The sequence below is a fragment of the Podarcis pityusensis genome (genome assembly GCF_964106645.2).
Source record: "Podarcis pityusensis genome assembly, chromosome: 4".
Classification (NCBI taxonomy): domain Eukaryota; kingdom Metazoa; phylum Chordata; class Lepidosauria; order Squamata; family Lacertidae; genus Podarcis; species Podarcis pityusensis.
Window position 1 is genome coordinate 51,741,866 of NC_138027.1, and position 25,735 is coordinate 51,767,600.

The window sequence follows — 25,735 nt, forward strand, 5'->3', positions numbered from 1 at the left end:
CAATCAACCCACTTCAAAACTATTAAGAAGAAAATGCAAGACTTGCATATTTTGTCACACATTTCAGTTATGAAATGACTGGATGGCATTGTTTTGCTGCTCTGTGGGAGAGCAAATAGTATAATTAAAGTGTTTTCCTCTTCTTTTTTATCATTATAACGTCTTACATTTGAAGACTAAAGGCAGAATAGAAAAATCTGGGTAAATCATTCAGACCTGAACTTGAAGCAAAATATGCATCACAGACCCATTACTTATTATTTTATTGTGTATTATTTTATTGTGTATTGGATAGTACTCTTGCACGCACAAAGACTGAGCTGCTGCTGCTACCCATCCGCTGAGTAATTAAAAGTACTCTTGTCACCTTAACAATAATAGCTTTCCCCAAAGAATTATGGGAACCACAGTTTAAGGGTGCTGGGAACTGTAGCTCTGTTAAGAGCAGCAAATTGTTAGCTGTTTAATACTGTATTTATTAGGTGTCAGGGTCGGGGGAAGAAACATTCGCGGCATTATTCCGCCTCGGGTGCCGAACTAACTCGACCAGCCTTGGGTACTACTATGGAAGGCAACATCTGCCGCTCCGCCTCAGGCGGCGAAATGCCTCGAGGCGACCCTTCTCCCCCAACGAGCGCAGCAGAGAGGGACCGACTTCCGCTCCCTCGCATTCAGCAGGGAGGAGGGGGCCTCGCTCGGAACGTCAACGTACGCCTTCACGGGAGGGAGCGCATGCGCAGCTGAGGGAGTAGGCGGGGCTGGGAGGAGGGAGCCGAGGGAGGAGGGCGAGCGTCAGCTGGCACCAGCGCCCAATCGGCGAAGAGCTCGTGGAGGCGGCTGTGATGTTGTCACCTGACTGTGGTCGGGCAGCGCAGCGCCTGGAGAAGCCGCGGCGGAGCTGGCCCCGAGGCAGGGGGTCGAAGTGGCTCAGGCTCGCTTGAGGTTGCTGCGGGTGAGTAAGATGGCCGGCGGCGCTGGGGCGGAGGTGGAGGGAGAAACCCTCGCGCGGGCAGGCGGGCGGAGCGGGGCTCGTGGGCGGCGCGGCGGGTTGCGGGGACAGCGCGGCAGGGAGGGCGAGAGCGCAGGCGCACAACTCGCGAGAGGCTCCCCAGAGTCTGCATGTTTTCCTCCGCGTCCGGGTAGGGGGGGGGAGTGGAGCAGGGCGAGGACGAGGCTCGGCTGCCCTTTCGAGCCGAGGCTGGGAAGTGGCTCGAGGGGCGGGTGGCGGAGTCGTGGTGGCGGCGGTGTCCTTCGCCGGACTCTGTATGCCTCGCGGTGGCTCCGCCAGTGTCCGTCCCCCCCCCCCGCACCCCGTGTAATCTCTTCGGGGCAGAGACCCATCCTTCCTGCTGCTTCGGCCTTGTGATTATAGAGTCCGGTTGCCGGACCTGGGGGGGGGGGGCAGTCCGTGTGCCTTTTCTCCTGTAAGCCGGACTGACAATAAGACCCGCTGACCACAGAGAGAGTCACAAGGAGCTAGGTTGGTTTGCTGTGGACGAACCATCTCAGGCTACTGCAGTCTAAAGCTAGACACTCTGACTAAGAATAAGGTTCGTTTGGGCTTAGTTGGACGTGGTTTTATTATGTCTTCCGTTTGAATAACGTCGGAATAACTCGCATTGCCTGGGCCTACGGAATGCAACCTTTTAAGCCTACCTGACAGCCTCGTTTGAACGCCTGCTTTCTCCCTCTACATTCCATCTCAAGACTTTGTGCCCGATGCACTCGCATGGCTTTCCTGCCAGCCACACTTGGTTTACTATCAGATCTGAAATGCTTTGCCTGTGTTTTGTGGCATTGTGATTGGCCTAATAGCGATTTTAGAATTCTGTGGGTGGTGAACAGTAGTTTTAAAAGCCACTTTTTAAAAGTGCAAGCAGCAAACAAATAATTACAAATACAAAATAAAAGCAATCCAAACCACTGGCAGCATTGAGTGAATGTGCTTAAAGTGCAGCTTGAAGGATGCAACCCTTAACACACTTAAGGTACGTTCACTTTATCGCTTGCTCTGAATCCAGTGTGCAGTGTTCTCCCACTGCCAATTTTGGAAGCAGTATGTACATTGATCCATTATTTTCTTGAGAAACACTGCTGTTTTTCTGCTGAAAAACACTGATGAGTTTTTCTTCAAACCAGCTAAAATCCAGCTGGGTTGGAATAGAATAATAGAATCAAAGAATTGGAGAGTTGGAAGGGATAAATGGTAATGTGAACATTTAAGACAACCATCACACATGCACGGAAGAGCGCACGTGTGCAGATGACATCTTCATGAACATGAGTTTTTGGGGGGTGGGTTGCAAGGGCATGGAAGCCAAAAAGGTCATGCATGTCATGTGAAGACATCCTTACCCCCTCTCTGTGGTATGAGCAACACTATGCACATATGGTTAGAAACACAGCAGGGAGAAATTATTTCACTGTGTTTAAGCTGCTAATGTGAACATACCCTTAATGATAAATCATTGTAGAAACTGTGTCCAAGTAAACATGTGCAGGATCAGCTGATCCCATATCTTCTGTGGACAGGATCATGAGGTTAGTCTGAAACATTGAGTGTTCCTCTTAGGGACATTGATAAAATGTGATGTCAAGAAGTTGAGTTAGTATTGTGAAGTGGAACGCTTCAAATTATAAAGAAAGTAGCCAAACATGTCTACTTGTAATGGGGGAGAAACCCATTGGATTTAGCAGCTGCTTCTGACAGGTGAATATAGTAGATTAAAAGGCCAGTACAGTACTTGAATGAGATCTTAATATGTCCCCTTGGTTGCACTTCGGCGATGTCTGTTACAGATATATTACACCACTAATGTATTACCTGAATTAAACAAAAAGCTTAATTGTGTTTTCCAAAAGATCTCTAGGCTCATGAAAAACTGCCAAGGTAAGGTAAACAATAAGCTGTGCCTTCTTTCCTCCTCCTGTTGTCTTTATTTTTCTTGGCAACATGACATAAGCGTCTAGCTGTACCACAATAGATAAACAAGCCCAACTACATTTCATATCATTCCTCCCTCCCCTCCCCCGTTTGAATTTGTGCCTCTGAATGCATGTTGGCTATGCTTGTTCTGTTACAAGATTTAGAAACAAATATAAAGTGTTCATTTCAAATCCCATAAAACAACAGAAAATATAACAGATAAGGAAACCACTTTGAGGCCTGCCTAAACCTGTATTTAGTAAACTTCTGAAGGCAAAAATTAACTTGTTTTTGTTTATCACCTTCAGCTCCAAATTCTGCACAGAGTGGTCTTGGCTACTGTTTTATCATGGACAGATTGTTTTATTTCGATTTTTAAAAATGTATTTGTGATTTCATTATTATCATCGTATCACTTTGAACTTCATGGAAAATTGTCTAATAATATAGTAAATGAACCAAGTAGTTTAAAGCCTAGATCTCCCATATAAGGTATTTTCTTCCAATAAATAATAATGCTTAATCATAAACACCTGCATTGTAAGTCCATTGATTTCATTTGACCATAAGCCTCTTGCCACCAATGAGACCTTTTTCATTCTGACAAGGGTTCCTGCCCTTCTGAATCCTCAATAAGGACAGAGGTTCTCCCTGATGTTACCCTAAGTTTTGGAAGGGCTCTGAAATCGCTGAGATGTTGGAGCATCTCTGAGGCTTATCCGGACAGGGACAAACCTACCCCTTCTACCTTGGAGCTGGAAGGAGCTTGGGGACATAACTCCCACAGTCACACTTCACTCGGGAGGTGACTGGAGTACCTTTCAAGCTTAGTAGGAAATATATAAAATCCCATGCTTTCCATTTGGATGAAGGACAGAGTTGGAGGTGGATATAAATTTGTGTATCCTTGAATATAAAGTGTGCTTAGTCTGCAATAGTGTACATTGTTGGAATAGGTTGACATGGGAATAAGCCCCACTGAACATTATGGAGCTTACTTTTTGTTTAAAATATTCTCAGTATTGGGCTATTAGAGCAGTTCTCAAAGGATGAGTTGGGTTGTACTTGAGAGTGTGGAGCACCTGAAAGTGGAGAGTTCAAAGTTCCAAGTATGGATTGGATTCTGAAGTACTTGGAGCCTTTCTTCCTCACCAGCCAATATCTGGTTGGGTTCTATGCACTCAGTAAAGGACTACCACCAATCAGCATTAGATTTGTACAGGGAATGCATTTCCTACTCCATGATTCCAATTTGATTTGGGAAGGAAGAGCTGGTCTTTGGATGAAGCCAGATGGTCTATACTATTTGTGTTGTTTTTTTCTAATTACAGTGTTGGTGTTGGACCAGTATAAGCAACTCTGCATAGTAATCTTCACACATTCAATCAGATTGCCGTGTGGGGAGCACATGGGAAATTCAGAAAGTCTAGAAAGACCTTGCAGCTCTAAGTTGTACATGCTTACTCAAAAGCAAACTGAGTTGCTTCCTACTGTTTTACAGTAGTCTATTGACTGATAACTCAAAAGTGTGATGCGGTTTAGGGATGATATAATTTGTGGTGACACAGAATTATCTGTAGACTAGGTAGCAATGGCATACTGATTGTTTTTTAAGTTGACTTTAACTCTGTACAGTGTAAGAGTATAATGTTTCAGTTGAAAAGAAGCACATTTGTAAATGAAGCCTAACACCTTCCAAACTAATATTTAGATACCCAGCCCTGGAATCTTACACATATTTTCTTGGAAATAATCCACATTGAGTTCAATAGGCCCTAATCACAAGTAAGTACAGTGGTACCTCGGGTTACAGATGTTTCAGGTTACAGATGTTTCGGGTTGTGCACCGTGCTGAACCCAGAAGTACTGGAATGGGTTATGGCACTCACGCGTGTGCAGAAGTGCTAAATCTCGCTTTGCGCATCTGCAGAAGCACAACCCGTGCGTGCACAGACGCGGCACTGCGGGTTGCGAACGTGCCTCCCGCACGGATCACATTCGCAACCCGAGGTTCCACTGTATGTATTGGATTTCAGTTTTAATGAATGGCGGATTTCTGTTGTTCATTTTAGTGTGGCAATACTAATTTGCTTCTTCTTAAACTTATTGGAAATAAATTTCTAAAACTGTCAAGTAATCTGTTTGGGACTGGGATACCAAGTTACAACCCTGTATTCAGGGGATGATCCTAATATTGGCCAGGCAGCAGCGGGGCTTAATGGAATAATAGACTATTATTGCACCCGCAGCCCCCCCCCCCTTCGCATCAAGGACCTCTACAGCTGTGGCGTCTCCTCACCAGTGGAGCCCTCGTGGGCAGAGGGCCACCTGTGCCTCATCTAGATCTTCCATCATGGTTCATCAGGGGTTTTGATTGCTCTACCCAGTGGACACAAATTTACAGGATTGCAGCTGCAAGCTAAGCAGTTTCAAGCACTTTGAATTAAGAGGTGTTAGGATAAGGTTTCAAACACTTCAAATTAAGAGGTTTTAGGATAATACTAATTTGCATGCTAATTTGAAAAGCCCTGGAGTCATTTGTTGCAGTTAAGACTTGTAAGAACAGTCACATTTTCACTAATTACTATTAGAGCTGCATTGCGTAAAAATACCTTTGTATTTTTTACTTCCTGAATGAGGTTATATAGTAAGGCTTCAACTAAATATAAGTTGAACTCTCAAAAATCAGTTTATATGTGCACTCCCTCATATTTTATGAAGCTTTGACTTGAAAAATTGTAACACAGAGCATGATTTCTACACCTATTATTGAAACAGACATTGAAAAGCTATGATGTCCCCAAATTTCCAATTTATGTGGGTCTCTCTGATAAGTAGACGCATGTATACCCTAGGTTCCCTTGAGAAGAAGAGCAGGATATAAATTAAATTAAATAAACAAATAAACCCTTCTCATTGTATTTTTTTTCCATGGGGCTGACTTTTAGGAACACTTTAATTTAAGGAGAAAATGCTCTTAACTCTTTCACTTCAAGAAGCAATGCAATTCTATCCAAGCATCATATTTGGCAGCGCTGTGGGTGATAGCAACCAACAGAAGGGTTAAATGTGGTGCTTTCAGGGAGTGAGTGACAACACATTGGTTTTCTTCTCCTAGTTTCTGGCATGATAATTATTGATACATATCCCACTATCTAGCTCCGGGGCTCATAAACTTTTTACCCCCCAGGGCTTCCTTGTGAAAGCTGAAAATTATCAGTTAGCAATTACATTGACAACACTTTCTGTTGATTCTTTGCTGCAACATTTTCCTTGTGGAGAGAAGTTCCATAGCTCAGCTTTCCTGTAGCCAAGTATAAATATTTTTCCTCCCATTCTTTTGTCCTTCAATACCTTCTTTTTCTTTTCCCTCTCTGAAATGGCCATCATCTTTTCCTCCTGCCCACAGAACATCTGTTGTTTCCTGGCCATGTTCACTCAACAGGCAAAGAGCTGCTGTTGCAGACATTAATCATAGACTCATAGAAATGTAGAATTGGAAGGGACCCCCCAAAAAATCCTGGACAGCTAAAAATCCTGGACAGTTGGCCAAACAACTCTCTTAAAAAAAATTCCAACTCTCTCTAAAAGCTTCCAGTGGAGAAGAGTCCCATCACTTTCCAAGGGAGTCTCTTCCACTGTCAAATAGCTCTTATTTCCAGGAAGTTCTTCCTGATGTTTGGTCAAAAGAACTGCATGTTTAAGAGCACTTACACAGAACAATAATGCAAATGATGTTATTTGTTATTATTGCCCTCAAAGAGCTCAAAGTAGTATACATGGTTCTCCCATCTCAATTTCTATCCTCACAAGTAGACTAGTTTGATAATAAGGGGGTGACTAGACCAAGGTCACCCAGTGATCTTCATGGCTTTAGCAGGTATCTCTCCTAGTTTGACAGTCTGACAACATACAGTGGTACCTGAGGTTACATACGCTTCAGGTTACATTTGCTTCAGGTTACAGACTCCGCTAACCCAGAAATAGTACCTCAGATTAAGAACTTTGCTTCAGAATGAGAACAGAAATCATGCTCCAGCGGCGGCAGCAGGAGGCCCCATTAGCTAAAGTAGTGCTTCAGGTTAAGAACAGTTTCAGGTTAAGAACGGACTTCCGGAACGAATTAAGTACTTAACCTGAGGTACCACTGTAATTTGTCACCGTACCTAATGATACAGATTTTTTCCAAGTGTGTATTTGTGAGATCCGTTATGGACTGAATTAAGGTGCCTATTTCTTTTAACATTGGTTCACAACATTAATAAACATTCATTTTTATCATGTTAATATATATCTCCTGTGTATATTCATTACACTAATATCCTCCAAGGAGCTCAGGGAAATATAAAGCGGTTCATCATTTTATTCTCACAGCAATCTTGAGAAGCAAGTTAGACTGAGAGATAATGACTGGCCCAAGCTCATCTAGCAGGATTTCAGGCTGTGTTGTTGTTGTTTTTTAAAAAAAGGTTCTTCCCGGTCCTAGTTTAACCATTTCCCCCAGTTTATATGCATTAATCATTTCAACATCCCAAAATCTAGAATATGTTTTTAATCATATAGTGCCCCCCCATAACAGTCATTAAAATGCTTGCAGTGGATCGCCATAATAACCAAATGCTTATAAATTGAGTATTTCATGGGGGGGGAAATTCTGGTCACTTTAAAGTAAGGTTGCTCAAGTGAGGCAGTAACTTTTTCAGTAAAATGCTGTTTCATGCCATGTCAGCATAACATAATGAATCAGCAGCTCTTAACTATTGCAGGCACTCATTCAAAGCGTATCTCTTCCCCCATAAACGGGGAGGTGGTTGGGGTGGGGTTAGATAGCCAACTGTCATTTATTAGCTACTGCTTCTTGTCTATGTAAATGTCCTAAGTGGACAGCTTTTATCCCCCCATATTTTACACCAGTTGGGAAATGCGTTGTCAACAAAAGAAAATATTTTTAGGTTGGATTGTCAGATGCATCCATATTAAATCTGTACACTTTTCTTCTTTGAATACAGTATTATCCAGTTGCCTTTATTCTGTTAGTTAACATTGCAATAATCTTGCTTTATATTGGACAGCAATATTGCATGGTGGAAACCTTTGTGTTGCAACTTAAGGCACTAGTCTTCTCCCTAGACACTAATTAATGAAAGTTGTGCAGTGTCTTTGTGGGGAAAAACACCAATGTATAGTTAAATTAGATCTTACCCAGTTCTGAAATGGAAGTCTCTGCTTGTGTCAATGTAGATTTTCTGTTCAAGGCTTGGGCTCAGTATAGACCTGTGGTTTAGTGGTAGCTTGATTCTCAAAGTTACAACATTATAAACTAATTCTTTCCTTCTTCTGAAACTTAAATCTTTTCCATACATCATGGTTGAATACATGATATTGCAGTCCAAGATACTTTCCAAAAAATTAGGAAGACTTTTACTAATTTTATTTTAGTTTTAAAAAACTTTCCCCAATGGTACAGGGAAGTAACAGCATATTTATAAAGGTTTAACTTTACAAACTAACATGTCCATTTTTTTCACATTTATCCTACCTTTCGATCCTAATTCAGTCCTAAGCACTACCTTGGGGATGTCTTACTAAGGAAGTTTTCATAGCCTTCTGGTTTGTTTTACGTATGTTTACAATCTTCTGTGACTTAGAATAGAGCAGGTTCAAAACACAGATACAATGTAGCACACCTTATAATTTGGGTTTTTAGCAAAGGCAGTCATAAGATGTTTTCCGAACATGAATGTGGGCAATTGTGGGATATCCTGGCAACCAGAATATGCCTTTCCTAAGGGTAAATACTGTTCTCAATGTCCTGCATGGAGGACTAGATTTGTATGCCTGTAGTATATGTGAAAGAACAACAACGCTTCTGTTCTGGAACAGCATGCCTAGGGGCCATATTCATTGAAAGCACTCATTTGTGCTGGGTGGAAAACTAGAAGCTGTAATGATCTGCTCCCACTTTCTGAATTTGTATACCCACTTAACTTGTATTGCCGATTCAGTGTCTCCTTGTGGCTCCTGAGATGTGTAATACAGTGGTACCTCGGGTTACATACACTTCAGGTTACAGACTCTTCTAACCCAGAAATAGTGCTTCAGGTTAAGAACTTTGCTTCAGGATGAGAACAGAAATCATGCTCCGGCAGCAGGAAGCCCCATTAGCTAAAGTGATGCTTCAGGTTAAGAACAGTTTCAGCTTAAGAATGGACCTCCAGAACAAATTAAGTACTCAACCCGAGGTACCACTGTACCTTCTAATGTACCCTTTTCCTTGAAGTTTGGTGCATGTGTGACTACTAAAGATGTAGTGTTAGTTTTTTTAATTTGACATGTGGAATTTCATTAGGATATGAAGGCGGAAGTGTTCCCAAAGCTGACACTGACTGTTCTTCTAAGTCTGCAATGATCCCTCCACCCAGCTTCTGTATCCTACACCATTTTTAATATTGGAGCCCATAAATTTAAAAGAGCATTCATTCTGTTTGCTTCCTCAACAGACCTGTTTGTTAAAGTTCAAGTTACATTTGTACAGACTCGCTCAGGCAATGCGGTTGCACAATTTACCCTGCATAAGCAGAATGTATTTAGCTAGAGAGATACACAAGGAAGAAATGACTCAGCTTGACAAAAAATTCAGGTATGATGACTCCTTCAATGTGAAGTTCTGCCCCCACTCCTTTTGCAGTCTTGTAAACTGAGCACATTTTGATGGAAACAGGTGATAAGAAATAGCTTGCTGTTTTTCATAATTAGGCTTAAAAGAGCTGATATTAATATTGCCATCCAATGGAGGTCAGTGGAGGGAATGGCTTGGCCTTACAGTGATTCAAGAGCTACAGTTGGTCAATCCATTTATTAGGTAGTTGGTAAACAGCTTGGATTTTACAAACTTTATCCAGTGTCCATAAACGAGAAGCCATCACAGATGCTAAGGCACTGGTGTACGATGCCGTTGAAAACCCAAGTCTGTCAAGAGATTAGCTGCTATATTTTTCACCAGATGAAGTTTATGAATCTTATGTAGAACATTTTACAGTAACATAGTCCTGCAGTTAGAAAGATATGCAGCTAGTCTACCAGCTTTTGAGTGAGTTTCAGCCATCTGTCTCCAGTTATCAGGCAGAGTTGGTGAAAGAATCTTCTGTCAAAGAAAACATGGGCTGAAAAGTGTTATGTTGTGATACTTTTTAAATTAACATTTTCATTAAACAGAAAATTGAAGGGAGCTAGTAATTAGAAGCATTTTTGCATTAAATTTATGCAACTTCTGTTATATACCAAATGAAAGTTCTGCTTAGGGTGTGGGTAGATGAACTTTGATCTACATCTTCAGTGGTTTGAAACTTCCTTTTTTCAGTCTACGTAGCAAATTTCCTATGTACATTGTTAGCTTTGTACACAGTTACAACTACCTTAGATGGTTGTGGTTTTGTGTTTGGCTTTTATGTGTGTGGTGATTTAAAAAACCCAACAATACTCAACTTGATCTTAACATTTAAAACAGAACTACTACTACTACCACCATATATGTGTCAGTTATTGGTCACAACAAAAATAAATAAAAGCATTGAAACAACAGAATAGAACAGATATACAGCATACATGTACTTGAATAGTGATACATCTTTGCCTCAGACCACAAATCAACACACTGGGTAATCTAAACTATCCTAACTTTTTAGAGGATGAAAATGATCGTAAGCAGGGAGCCAGGCAGGCCTCCTGGCAAAGACCTTTCAGTTGGATTTTTAAAATCGTAACAATATTTATTTACTGTTTTATCATATATCACACTGGTTTACAACAAAATGAAAATATAAAACCAAACAATAAAATCGTGAAAAGTGAAAATAAATTCAAAACAAATTAAATTTATGCTTGCGGGAGGCAGTGGAAGACAGGAGTGCCTGGCGTGCTCTGGTCCATGGGGTCATGAAGAGTTGGACACGACTAAACAACAACAAATTTTATGTTGTTCACCTGATTAGGCCACATATACAGGTTATAAAATGCATCTATTAATATTTGACAGTTTTGTTTAGTGGTGACATATCTTCTGCAATGTTTTTTCTTGGTTTAGATTCCTTTAACTTTATGGTGTTTTGTATTATTGAGCATTCTGTAAAAAAACTTTTCCTTTATCTCAGGTGTGAAGAATAGAAGCATGTTCCCTCTGAGATCTTCATCCACAGACGTGATACAGAATGTCTTTAAGTGAAAGGAACAGTGTGGTTTTTGCATATGAATCTTCAGTACACAGTGCCAATGTTCTGCTTAGTCTTGACGAACAGAGAAAGCAAGACCTTTTTTGTGATGTTACCATCTTAGTGGAAGACCAGCGATTTCGGGCCCATCGCTCTGTGCTTGCAGCCTGCAGCAATTACTTCCGTTCAAGAATTGCGGGTCAGTTGGAACCTGATCTTATTATTTTACCTGAAGAGGTAAGTTCTGCTGCTGCTGCTAGCTCACTTCCTATGTATGCTATTCTATCTACTCACATGTTAAAAATGTTGTTCCTGCTCAAGGTGGTGTAGATATTACAGTTAGTGAAAGCATACAAGTGATGTTTAGAATTACTATGTCAAGCAGCCATAGAATGATTTTCTGGGAGGGCAGAAAACCTCCTGTATTAGTATTATTGATTTGACTTAGTAGTTGCCTATTACAGAAATTCTCTTAAGCAACTTACAAGAAGGTTAAACATCAAAAAGCAATGACATGAAGAACATCATTATTATTGAAGTTAATTAATTAATTTTGTATACTGGCCTCCATCTGTACATCTCAGGGAGGTTCACATCGTAAAAGTACAAGGTAAAAACACAAAATAGATTATAAGATACATTTCAATAAAACAGTACACTAACTTGCAAGCAGACAGACTACTAACCAACATGTCACATTCTGTCAAATGCCTGGGAGAACAGATATGTTTTAATCTGGTGCTTGTTTATTATTCCAGGATTATAAAGTCTATGAATACTTTGTGCCCTGTATGACATAAAATAGAGGATGATCCAATCTCCTGCCACATCTTTCCCTCACTAATTTCTTCCTCCACATGCAGAGAAGTTGGGAGGACTCAAAGAGCTTCATGTGCATATTTTCATGCTCATGGTTAACTAGATTATCCCCTTCAGTTTATATCAAGTGTAAATCTGCAGATAATTGCATCAGCCACTCCTTATTTCAGGGGTGTTTGTCAATATTGTGAGAAAACAGATGTATCAGTTTCTTTTCCTACTAAAGATACAAATACAGGCTCACTCATGTTGAAAGGTTCTGAGTTTATAAGGAAGAGCTAAACAGAAACCTTCATGATTCCCAGACAACCATGTAAACAGTTCTCTAGAATATACTTCCGGGTTGGCGCCATCGCCGAATGGCGGACTCCCTCCGAGCTCCGGAGGGAGTCTGCTCGGCAGGGGCTGGGTCCTACCGCACCGGCGATGCGGGGACCCTTAAAAACCACGGCCACGAGGGTCGTGGACATGGAGACTCGGCTGGCACCGCTAGCGCCCTCCCGACTCGTGAAGGAGCCTTTTTAAAGGCTACGGATCGGGTGCCGGGGAGAAGCGTGGTGCTTTGAGTCCTCTGCTATCCCTGCCGAGCGCAGCCGCATGCCATTCGGCGGAGAGCGCTGACTTCTTCTATTGAAAATTCGGACTTTTAGACAACAACCCGTGAGTAATTTGGAAACTGGGTTTAAAAGGAGGAAAAAAAGAATTTCTTTTTGAATTGGATACGAGCGGGGGGGGATCCAAAAAGGAAGTCAGTCCCCCCCCCTACTGTAAACCTTTCAAGACAAGGACGGGGAAACCAAGGTCCAAAAAGATTCGTATTGCTGATAATCACTAAGAATTCCACGATGGGGAATCATAAGAACTGTGCTGGAGGATGAAATGAGGGAGAAGAAACGTAACCCCCCCCCCTGGGAACCGGGGTGATTGAAGAGAGAGCCTGGCGAAAAGAGTCGGAGATTTTGACAGCTGTCAAAGTAGCTGTCAAAGTCGGAAAGCAGAGAGGATTTTATTATGAGAACTTTGCTGGCTAAATTTGTTACAATTTGCTACAACTCGTTAAAACTTGGATACAAAATGGCGAAAATATGGATAACAATCGGACTTTTGGACTAGAGAAGACAAAGTTATAACAATCCCCCTAGAGGAGTTTCGGGACATTACAAAGATGGTCGTAAGAGAAAAAAAACACCATTGGAATTTTACAGGACTGGTTATCTTCTGGGAAAGCTGCAAAACGGAAATAATATTTTGTCTACAGGGTGTTCAGCTAAAGGAGACAATAGAATTTTCTATTGAAGAAAGGAAGGGACTGAACGCAAGTTTTTGTTCCTGAATAACAATAATCCCTGCAGACTTACTAAGCTTATGAATTAGAACGTTTCAGCAGCGGAACAAGAGGAAACTGGACTACAATTTGGAAAGAACAATGGGGGGAGCTTTATTAAAGATCTGAAGTTAAGTGTTCTAAAAATAATTATGAAAGGGAAAAAAAAGGAAAAAAAAACCAGCAAGGCGTTGGGGGAAATAGGTGATTCATGGATTGTAAGAATTCCAGGCGGATAATATGGTTTGGTGGTCAGGGGGAAATTAAACCGGGGACAGGGGGGGAGAACTAAAATCCAAAGGCTTGTCAACTTCTTTATTTTGAACTGGCTTTGTCTCATCTTTTATATTCTTTATTTCTTATTTCTGATATTTTTATTATGTGGGGTGTTTCTATTATTAAAAAAAAGGGAAATTGTGGAATGAAAATGGGGTGGGCCCTGGGAAAGAAATTTTTTGTGTTTTATTAAGGGTATTGATGTGGAGCGTAGAAATTTTAAATTCGAATAATGGTTTAAACAAATTAAGTTTTTATTCAGAACTGAGAGCTTGTGGAGCCAACAATATGAAAAAGGAATATGGTAGGGGTGGGGGAAGGGGGGAGTCCCAGAAAGTGATTTTATGAAAATAAGGCTATGAACGTATTTTACTTATTGCTTTCTGTATTTTCTTTTTTTTTGAAAATCTTAATAAATATTATTTAAAAAAAAAAAAAAAAAAGTTCTCTAGAATAACCACAATTACATTAATTCTGAAACTGACAAAAAGAACTTCTCTTGCTATGCAGTCCTTCTACATGCACTTCCTCTATTTTCTTCCACTTGAATTTCCATTTCTGTAGCTCCTCAATGTAAATTTTTCTCTTTCCGTAAAAGGGGAAAAAAGTATATAGAATTCCTACAACAAATGTAATAGATGGTAAGCCATCGTTTGCTTGTGTCTTGAACAGTCTTAAGTGTGTTGCATCCTGGTGTAGTGTCCTGTTCTACGGCTAACTTCTTTTTTTGAATACTCTAGGAGCCTAAAAACTAATACAGTGGTACCTCTGCTTACAAACACTTTGGGTTACAGACTCCGCTAACCTGGAAGTAGTACCTCGGGTTAAGAACTTTGCCCCAGGATGAGAACAGAAATCGTACAGCGGCAACAGCAGGCCCCATTAGCTAAAGTGGTATCTCAGGTTAAGAACGGTTTCAGGTTAAGAATGGGCCTCCAGAACTAATTAAGTTCGTAACCAGAGGTACCACTGTACGAGATTTGGATTATGTGTTCATGTACAGTTTAGCCACTATTCTCCCCAAGAAGTATAATCCAGGCAAAGTAGTGGGTGTGCTTCAGTCAAGCCACCAGTGTCACAATGCTTGTGGTACCCTATAAATCATCGCTGTGGCATCTCCAACTCCTAGAAATTGTCCATGCTTTTCTGTAATAAAAACATCCTTCATACAGCAGATATAGCTTAGTAATAGCACTAGGAAAAAACACCATAGGGATCAATATCTGTAGTTTTACAAATCCATTATATTCCAAATGAATTTACTTTAAAATATTAACAGAATGCATTGAATTAATTTAGGGCTTGGTCTAAAGGTACATATTGCTGAAGTGAAATCTATTTCAAGATCCATATCCTTTTTGCAGCAAAGATGTGTGAAACAAAAATAGATTATCCATCTGCTTTTCAATAATTATTATTAAATTTTGCATGTTTTAATATCAGTTTTGCATTTTGGCCGAACAATTCCAGGGTTTCCTTTCATGGAGGAAATGTGATGGCATTGACTCAAAAGTGGAATACACACAAACACACACACACCCCTCCATAGTCCCACTTTTGTTACTCAGTTAGTTTCCAAAGAATGTGAGTACTAAATACCTACTCCTAATGGGCACTGAAACATAGTGGTACATGGCCATCACAGACCTCCTCCATTCTTTCCCCCTCAGATCTTAGAGCAGCAATGGCTGCACGTAGAATGAGTTCCTTATTTCAGCCCCTTTGAGCCTGTTTCTTTCCTTTATACTGCAACTTTACCACCATGTTTGCATTCCACGTAATGTATTGATATTTTCACAAAACCCAATGAAACATCTGTGTAATATATGTGTGTTCCAGGTTACCAGTTTTGCATGCTTAGACTTCTAGTCTTCAGCTTCCAATCCTTCAACTATTTTCATTAGTCTGGTAACATCAATCTCTAGTACCTCTCCTCATGACTTCATTCTTCACTCTCTTCATACCTGCTTTATTCTTTTCCTTTGCACGTGCATGCATATACTATGTGTTTGGCTGCAGTTACAAGATGCATTGCTCTTCCAGAAGCATTTTAGTATAACATTGCATAGGATAAGTTGGAATACCCTATGTATAAAAATGGATTTTCAGGACAGATTGTGCCGAGGTGCTTTAAGAGTGAAAATACTTCTATAAAAAGCTGTAAGAAGTGAAAAATAAAATGCAATCTGATTACTATTCCTTTGTAGCCGCAAATAACTTTAGGTGTTGAGCCACCATGTAACAAATGTACCTATACAGAATTTATAGCAGTTCTACAAAACGTTATTTGTAATACAATTCTGTATAGTCAAAGTGTCCTGCCAAATATGCATTTGTTCTTTTATTGAAAGTTTTGATTGATTCTCTTCTTATATTTTCTTTTTTTTAAAAAAAATATTTATTACTTTCCAACAAATCAGACATTACATAAAAAAAGAAAATAAACAATACAATACAATACAAAAACAATACCTAACACTAAACTAACAAAAACAATTTAAACTAAAAAAACAAACAAAAGCAATTTAAAACACATCAAATAGTTTCAATCTTTCATTCACTTGTTTCCATGACCTCCTCACACCTCCCTTTTTGTATTCCACTTCTATTAGTTGTTTCAGCAATTCCTTTCCATCTTCCTCTGCTTTCTATCCTAGATTCTCTTCTTATATTTTCTAGTGTACATTGTAGCATTTGTTTGTCTAGCAATGAGGCTGAGAGTAAGCAAGCCAAAAATAAGCGTGGTTATTTATAAGCAGTTTTAATCATAACTTGTTAATGGTTCACATTGCTAAATTTTCATACAAGTGTCATTTTTGTCTTTTGCAGGTTAGAAATTTAACATGCATCATTTTGCTCTTCTTCCCTGCAACAGGTAACACTAAATGGATTCGAACCTTTGCTTCAATTTGCATACACTTCCAAACTTATTTTAGATAAAGACAATGTGGCTGAAGTCTGCAAGTGTGCAGAGTTTTTGGGAGTTCATGACATTGAGGAATCTTGCTTTCAGTTTCTTAAATTCAAATTCCTGGACCATAAATCCGGCCGGCGGGAATATCTCCCCCAAAAATGTTGTAAACAGCGCTGTCAGAAAGAGCTTCGTAAAATAGATGCTGATGATGGGGCTCTAGAAATAGATGGTGTGGATGACATTTTACAAAATAAACGCATTCAAACTCCTCAGTTGAATGCCTGCAAAAATGAACAAAATTTGGAAATGTCTATTCTGCAAGATAATGCCAGTCAGACCTGTGAGTCTGTATCAGAAAGGAGTCATGTCTTTGGTTTAGAGTCCCTATATCCCAAATACAGGAAGTTCCAAAAAGCTTTAGGAAATGATAAAGTCGCTATTGCGGAGTCCAACTCCAGTATTAAAGAGATTGCATCCGTTCATCAGACTGAATCAAATACTACTGGTGCTATAAAGAAATCTCTTGACTGTGCAGCTGTGCAGCCAGTCACAAAATGTGAAGATGCTCAGGTAGAGATGGAAGAAGATGGGAAAGAAGAGTTCATAAAAGAGACAACCCCTCTGTTCCAAAGTATTGAATGCTCTGTGGAGAAGATGGATTCTGCTTTTGCCCCCCACAATTTTTCTGTTGCCACTCATGGACTTTATTCTGCCTCTTTCTTAAATGCATACGATCAATGTTGTAATTTGACTTTGAGTGGTATGCAGAGCAATACAGAGGTAGCTGAAAAAAATGGCATTGTTTCCAGAGCTGGAAGTTGCAAATCAGTGAATGAAAACGTTGAGGGCCCATCTTTGAAATCTCATTTGTGCGACAGAGAAAATGTGAACAGCAGTTCGCCTAGCAATCGCAGCAGTGTGGAGAGAGAGATAGCAGAACAGCTAGCAAAAGGATTTTGGAGTGATGTTTACAGCACAGATCCAGCGTGTCAAGTCAGCTTGTCTCCTGCATCATCGAAAGACTTTACAGAGCAGGTCTGTTCCGAAAAGAAAACTGAGTGCCCATGGTTAGGTATTAGGATCAGTGACAGTCCTGAGCATGGTCCTCAAAGAACTTTTACAACTTTGAGCTCCGTCACTTGCCCCTTCATCAGTAATCTTGGAACTGAAAACAGCACTGATAATAATAGTGGAGACTGTGTTCCAGAACAGCAATCAGATCAGTGCCCTTACACCTGTGTGATAAACCTGGAAGAAGAATCCGAAACTGATACAGAAGGAGATAGTGAATCCTGTTCTGCCAGAGAACAAGAATGTGAGGTGAGAATGTACAAAGTATCCCCTTTTCTGTCTTAAAAGTTGCATTTTATAATTCAGAGAGCTCTTTCACTTTATTACTGGAAAGTTTAAAAGAAAGCTTAAGAGTTTCCTCCCCACTTTAAAACGAACAAACGTTTTATATAATGACAGCTTTTGTTTGCAATCGTAAATGAATTTGTTTAGGAAGTAAATTCTGTTGAAATGGGTTACGTAATTGTGCTAATTTTGCACTTGCAACACCTGCCTTAAGAAGAATATTAGGTTTTGAAAGATGAAATGGCTGTTGGGATTGAAGAAACACTTTTATTTTGAGACTTAGTTTTCCACCATGCATACCTGCAACTAAAGGTACTTCCCCATAACCGGTTCCAAGATAATAATCACAAGAACGGAATTGTCACTGCCTAGGGCTTGCTGATCAGAAGGTTGGCGATTCAAATCCCTGCGACGGGGTGAGCTCCCGTTGCTCAGTCCCTGCTCCTGCCAACCTAGCAGTTTGAAAGCACGAAGTGCAAGTAGATAAATAAGTACCGCTTTGGCGGGAAGGTAAACAGTGTTTCCATGCGCTCCTCTGGTTCGCCAGAAGCGGCTTAGTCATGCTGGCCACATGACCCGGAAGCTGTACGCCGGCTCCCTTGGCCAGTAAAGCGAGATGAGCGCCGCAACCCCAGAGTCGTCCGCAACTGGACCTAATGGTCAGGGGTCCTTTACCTTTAAGCACTGTAACACAGTACAATTGATACTGGATTCTGGTATGAAAATGTCAGTTTTGCATAATTTCTGTCCTCTATTGAAATATTTTTGTTGAACAATTAGATATTTTATTGCAGCTAATGAAAATCGCTTTCCACAAGCCACACAAAATAGCATTTGTGATCGTATTCCCAACCAGATTGCATGGTGGTTTCTCAAAAGACTCCATTTTCAAAATTTGGGATCATGCACAGGCCACATTTACTCTGGATATAAATACGGGTCATTTTGTATTGTGCAGCGGCTGCCTTACTAACATCTGTCTGCACAGGTGGATGTGAACCATTGAACTTTTTGGCTTCCAGGCTGCCCAGTACTCTTGCATGCTTTCTCTAAAGGTGTCTAGGCACAGCTCCTGTTCTGCACAGGCATGCTCTTGATATAATGTGATCAATCTCTTATCATCACCCTCCCAACCACAGACTGGACCAACCTAGGTTCTACTTAGAACAGCATTGTGGTTCTCCCACATACTTTCTCTTAACTGATTATTGAATTCCCCTGTATTCAGTTTAGTGAATTGAACGGTGACAAGCAAACCACCCCTACAGCTTGATTCCGGAGATTGGCTATACATTCTAATTGTTCACATATCATGCACAGTATGGCTTTCTAAAGTGGAGCTAGGTTTTGACCACATCAATATTTTCAAGGTGTTTGGTCTTCATCTTTGAAGAACCCTGCTGCTCTTAAATTCCTCTCATACTTAACATACCGTATTCAGAATGGCTAATATTCAGACCTGCTGAAAAGGTTTAAATTAACTTCATGTTTAAATGCTCGTGTTCCTCACTTTTTGCTAAGGATTGCTACTTCAAATGCCAGACATTTATACAGAAATTCCTCATTATTTCAGATTTAGTTAGCTAAAATACCATTCCTTTCCATGTGCTGCTCTAAATATTAGCACTATAAGCATACAAAGTGGTTGTGTTTCTTTCTGAATGTGACTCTTAAGGTGATTAGATATATATTTTAACTTTTATTAATGTACCAATCAATTAGAAAGCAAGTATTGAGATTGTTTTTGCTGTGTTTTGGCCTTGTAACTATTCATGTAAAAGATTGCACTAGGACATGGGTCTCCACATTTTGAAACACAGTAGAGTGTGCAAATTTCTAAAGCTATATTTACTTTCCAGGTAAAGCTGCCATTTAATCCACAGAAGATAATTTCTCTTTCTAGAAATGACTTTCAGTCATTTCTAAAAATGCACAAATTGACGCCAGAAGAGCTGGACTGTATCCATGATATTAGAAGGCGAAGTAAAAATAGAATTGCCGCACAGCGCTGTCGTAAGCGAAAGCTAGACTGCATACAGAACCTTGAGTGTGAAATAGAGAAACTGGTATGTGTGAAAAGCATTTTTAAACCTACATTTTCAAAAGAATCCTGGATCATTTTTGCCACACCTGTAGATTCCTTTCATCATGGTTGTAAGTTTTCAGAGATAGCTGTATTGTTGAGCAGCCTGAGATCTTTCTGACTCCCATTCTCTTTCTACCCCCACCTGAACTACAACTATAGCAAAGTGTCTGATGGGCAGTAAGTAGCTGGAGGGAGAAGCTGTGTACACGGAGGTGGCAGTGCAGAACTGTGCATTCCAGAGATGAGCTGGCAACCTGCAAGGAGAAGCTGAGCACAATAAGGCTGCTGCATTGATTCCCTCCTGTCAGGCTAGCCACCTACTTCATTTACAGCCAGAGCAGTAGCTGTACCACAGCCACCTTCACCATCTGTTTTTGCGTGTTCATTGCTACACTGCTTTCTGCTAAGCAGTGTCAGGGAGCTGCTTTAAGAACATAATGGTAGCAATGTATGGAGGATTGTGTGTTTTCTTTCTTTCCAGGCTCTAGAGCAGCCTTTCTCAACCTGTGGATCCCCAGATGTTGTTGAACTACAACTCCCATCACCCCAGCTAGCAAGGCCAGAGCTCAGGGATGATGGGAGTTGTAGTCCAACAACATCTGGGGACCTGCAGGTTGAGAACCACTGCTCTGGAGGTTGTGTTTCTTTTAGGGAGATTGAGGTCATGTTGCCTCACCAGTAGCAATTGTATCAGTGATGGGGGAAATTCTGTGATGGTCAAAGTGTGTCTTTTAAAAGGGTTAGAAGGTCTCATCCTGTTGCCTCCCCAGTAAACCTGATGAGTCTTTTCTTACTACTTGAAAAATTTTACATTTTTTCTGGTATCTCTATAGGGTATTGTAGGGGATAATAATAACCTTACTGGCGGCAAGTATCTTGATGGAGGGAATTTTGAAAAATGTCCTGAAAATCTCTTTAGTGCTGCTGTCTTTCTGTTTCTGAATGTGTGTTGGATCTGAGGTGCATATTTGACCCTGGTGTTTGTTATGTGGTGTCATGCCAACAAAACAAATTGCTTTACAAGGCAGTGGTGATTCGTAATTCTGCCTAGAACCAGGAGTCCCTGAGTCATTTGTAGTAAAGATGCCATTTACTGTAGCAAGGGCTCTTTCATCCAGAGTACACACTTTATCAGAGACAAAAAGACACTTCTAATCCACACTGGCTAACTAGTGTTGCATTTCTTCCCATTTTTATTCATACATCTTAGAAGTGAAAATCATAACGATATGCTACCCTATTACTTTATAAATATCATTTACACAACTGATTGTTAGAACACAATTATGCTATTAAAGAGAGAAGCTGCTGGAAACATTAGTAAGTAATTGAGTACCCAAGTTTTGAAACTTGACTGTCGATTGACTATTTTGTACCACTACTTCTTGCTGTGTATGCTTCTTCAGCCCTAAGTATATGTAGCTATCTTTGTAGAGCCTACTGCTATGGGAAATCTGGATTATTTCCACCCACCTAATAGCTCTGTGTTGGACCATCATAAACATGGCTGCTAATAAAGTGCCTAACACGTTCTTTCTGGTACAAACACATTCACATAGGGCTACAAGCACATAGAGCTTGTAGACTATGTTATTGTAAGTCTTTAAAACAAAATGCAGTAGCTAAAATTAGATTTCCCTGCTTAGTTTACCTAGTTGTGTTTGTGAAGGTGTGCTTCCTCCAGTTGCTTGTGTGAAGTGGTCCACAGATTACCATATTTTTCGCCCTATAGGACGCACTTTTTCCCCTCCGAAAATGAAGGGGAAATGTGTGTGCGTCCTATGGGGCGAAAGCAGGCTTTCGCTGAAGCCTGGAGAGTGAGGGGAGTCGGTGCGCACCGACCCCTCTCGCTCTCCAGGCTTCAGGAAGCTATCCGCTAGCCGTGGGAGACGCAGCTCTCCCACGGCTAGCGGAGAGCTTGCCGGCACCCAGAAGTTTGGGGCGCGCTGAGCTCAGCACGCCCCAAGCTTCGGGCTTCGCACAGCGCTCCGCTAGCCGTGGGAGAGCTGCGCAACTTCGCGCAGCTCTCCCACGGCTTGCGGATAGCAGCCTGTTCTGGGGGCTGGGGTCGGGGGAAGCTCTGGCTTTCCCCGCCCCAGCCCCGCACCTGGGGGGGGAAATAATTTTTTTTTCTTTATTTCCCCCCCAAAAAACTAGGTGCATCCTATGGGGCGAAAAATACGGTATTTGGTCTGATACTAATCATGTCCGAAAATTCCATCATTTACATAAGTGAAGGAGCAAGAGTCTAGGAAACATTAAGAGACATGGGTATCTTTAGACAGAACAGCACTCTTCAGCATGCTGCATTTTGTCCAAGGGATTACAGTTATCTACACTGCTACCTTTAAATGGATTGAAAGTTCAGTGTATCACCCTTTCACAAATATAGCCAATTAGATTGCTGAATTAGACCACTTGAATTAAAGCTGCACATAAGTAACATTCTGGCTTTACTTTTGAGCTGTGATCATATTCCCACCTCCTTTGGAACCACATTGAACTCAGTACTTGTATGTATGGGAGTAGCTATTAGTATTGTTTTAACACTGTTCTTGAACTTGTGTTACATTTCATTTTAATTTTTGCAAATGAGTACACATCAAGCCATCTAGTGTCATCTATTATTGTTTTTTTCTAAACTAATCCACATACCTGGAAGTACAATTTAACTTTTATTTAAAAAGTAAAATAAAGCTGCACAGTGCATTTCAGAATAAAGCATACTGCATTTCAGAGCAAAGTACCAAACTTATAACTCTTTTGTTTTTCTGTAGCAAAATGAAAAAGAGAACTTGCTGAAGGAGAAAGATCAAATTTTGTCAACACTGGTTGAGACAAAGCAGAATCTGACAGGACTTTGCCAACAAGTATGCAAGGAAGCAGCACTGAGTCATGAGCAAATACAGATTCTTGCAAAATATTCTGCCTCTGATTGTCCACTTTCGTTTTTGATCCCAGAGAAGGAACAACCAGCACCAGCTGATGTTATGTCTGCAACGCCACTGTGTGTAGAATTATCTGCAGGTCTTTCTGTTGCATCAACAAATGATTAGATTTCCAGTTACCAAAATGTAAAAGGAGCATGTGATACAGATATGATCAAGCACAAAAAATTGTCCAGTTCCTGTTATAATATCTGAGAAAACATTGTGTCCAAAGAGGTGTGCAGAACAATATTGGTCTTGCCAGTTTTCATCACTGAATGACTTGATAAATGCACTACAGAAAAACCGTATTTTTGTCACACTCGTACTATCAGGGTTAAAAGATTGGTTGCTTAGGAGGAATAGTGTGCATCTGCTTATGCTTAACTATCCACCATTCTCTGTGAACCCTAAAAGTAATTATGGGCTTCTCTTTCTGACATGTGAAGGAGCTGTTGTGCAGTTTAGAGGCTTTAGGCTGCCAGTGCCATATGAATCAAAATAACTGGAAAAATTTGCCTTCTTAAAAATTCCCTCAACAATCCAGCCTAGATGTGTTTCAAATGAATAAATGCATCTGGTGACACATCTTTGGGAATAGTGGGTCATTTCATTAGAGGCTTTCCCCATTCTTGGCATGTTGTCCTTCCATGCTCTCCAAGGGTGGAACCCAGTGCTGCGACAGGGGGGTTCTGCTGACATAGTGGGCCTCTTGTTTCCTTTCCTCCCTCAAACACCCACCAAATCTCCTTGGGGGACTGGAGGGGACAGGAGAGGAAATTCCATTTTATCCCTCGGGCAAAAGTCCTTAGGCATTGTTGGATACTGCCCCCAATACTTGAGGTTCTGCTTGACATAACATTTGTGCTTCTTGCTTGGGATTTGATAAGTGGTTATAAGGAGAATTAAAATGATCAAGTATTCTAGAAGGATTTCAGCTTTTACTATTAATAGTGGGACCAGTTCGGATGTATTTAAAAACTATTCTCTTAAATGGATAGTTAATTTATATTCAGTTTTCATTGTCTTGTTCTTCACTTATAAAAATAGAATCACTTCGATTCTTCAATAGTTCTAACTATTAAAAATAAGCAAATAGAGAATTTTATGGTAGGCTTCTCTGCATTGTATTAATTACAGAAAATCCATATAAAATCTGTAATTGCTCTTAATAACAGAAGCTTTATCTACAGAACCTCAAATATTTTGCTGGTTTACAAATGCAAAAGCCAATGGAATTCTTCATTTCCTACCTCAAAACAGGCATCTGTTTTTATACCTATGTTTGGAATATGATCATCTTTCTATAACTGCTTTGCAAGATTTTAGCATAGTAGATCTGCTATTTCTTAACATGCTAAGATATTGGTTAAGTTAGTGTTGACTTTAGCCTCTAGGAAAGTAAAATTGCATTTTATAAAATATAATGCGAACATACATGGGGAACATTTGGCCAAATACATAATCTGAACAGTACTTTTAATAACCAGCATGTATTACAAAAACTACACTACCTCACAGAATGATTTCAAGATCATTCAAAGCTGCAGTGGTATTCATAAATACTTGTCACGAATTAGCATTATGATTTACACAGCTTACAGACTTTTGACTTCATTGTGGAAGTTCCTCTATAAGTTCATTTGTTTTCTTTTGTGTATGTTCAATTCCATTGTGATAATTTTAGGGAAGGATTCTAGCATTTTGGGTGTTGTGTGCGTTTAATAAGGCACTTACTCTTGAAAAGTGCACATAACTTCTGTCCTAGGAGTCATATGCTTCAACTTCCTTCTTGATCCACCCTGTTCCTTTCTGACAAATCAGTTAGCAGTGCCAAATTTGTTTAGGCTTATAATGTAAAACTTATACTTTAAAGAAGTAGCTCTGTTTTGAAAGGATGTAATATTGACATAATTGCTTTTGAAATACAGCTAAGTGTCAATACTGTAAACTAAATTGTATCTGTAGGGAACTGGATTTTCTATGGGCTGGCTAGTGTTGAGGTTGACAGGGACAGTCTGGCTTAAGTCTCTGTCTCTCAAAAGCCAACTAACAAAGAGTCTGGAAGACTGGATTATTGTCCAGTAGAGCAGTGCATCAGAGCTTGCGCTGCATTCTTGCTGTTGGTTAATAAATTTACTGAGTGGTATTCAACTAGTTTTACTCTCTGTCAATTTGTTGAAATTAATGGAGCTAACATAGTCATGTTTGCTAATTTCTTCGGGTCTATGTTAAGTAAAACTTAATTGAATACCACTCATGGTCTGTGAATTGAAGCTCCAGGTTCAGTTCACATTTTTATAGGAATTGTTAAATATGCTCAGTTTCTAATACCTAATTGAAAAAAGGAGGTGGTTTAATACCTAATCAGCTACCTCTAGGAAAGTTTGTACAGTGATGCCTCGGGTTGTGTGCAAACACTGAACGGCTAAAACATCAACTTGCAAATATTGGAATGAACTTCAATGGCAATTTTAATATACAAGACTCTCAGGTAAAATGTGTATTTTTTTTTTTTAGTTTCAGCCAAGAACATTCAGTTTTGAACTTGTAATATATTTGCATCAAGGCATGTCAAAAGTAGTTTAAAATATTTTGGGCAAATTGTTAGGTGTTCTAACAACAAAACAGCATCAAGATTGTAAAAAACGACTCTCCATTAATTACAATTGATTTTATATCTTTCATAGTACAGTGTTTTCTAATGCAATAAAAACCACTACCCTTTCTAAGGAGGTCTTCATTTTTGTAAAATTTTGGCATTGTAGAATTGATGCATACTGATTGATTCATTTAGTACTACTAAAGCTGAACTCTGGAAATAACATTATTTATACAGTTTATATAATATATTAAAGCAGCAAATATTACTGGATTGGAATAAAACTCCTAAAAACTCA

The 25,735-nt window shown here is 40.0% G+C and overlaps 1 protein-coding gene across 1 annotated transcript; it reads left to right on the plus strand.

Annotated features, from left to right (window-relative positions):
- The first annotated feature begins 786 nt into the window (after positions 1–786).
- On the plus strand, positions 787–25,735 carry BACH1 (BTB domain and CNC homolog 1). The gene is made up of 5 exons (XM_081003541.1): positions 787–952; positions 11,077–11,370; positions 16,428–17,786; positions 19,682–19,888; positions 22,686–25,735. The coding sequence occupies exons 2-5, from the start codon at positions 11,134–11,136 to the stop codon at positions 22,962–22,964; spliced, it is 2,082 nt and encodes a 693-aa protein (XP_080859667.1). The 5' UTR covers positions 787–952; positions 11,077–11,133; the 3' UTR covers positions 22,965–25,735.

Excerpts from the sequence above, each read along its gene's own strand:
- BACH1 (XM_081003541.1), top strand. The coding sequence starts at position 11,134 with ATGTCTTTAAGTGAAAGGAACAGTGTGGTTTTTGCATATGAATCTTCA. Across the intron at positions 17,787-19,681 it reads CCAGAGAACAAGAATGTGAG|GTAAAGCTGCCATTTAATCC; the intron begins GTGAGAATGTAC and ends TTTACTTTCCAG. Across the intron at positions 19,889-22,685 it reads AGTGTGAAATAGAGAAACTG|CAAAATGAAAAAGAGAACTT; the intron begins GTATGTGTGAAA and ends GTTTTTCTGTAG.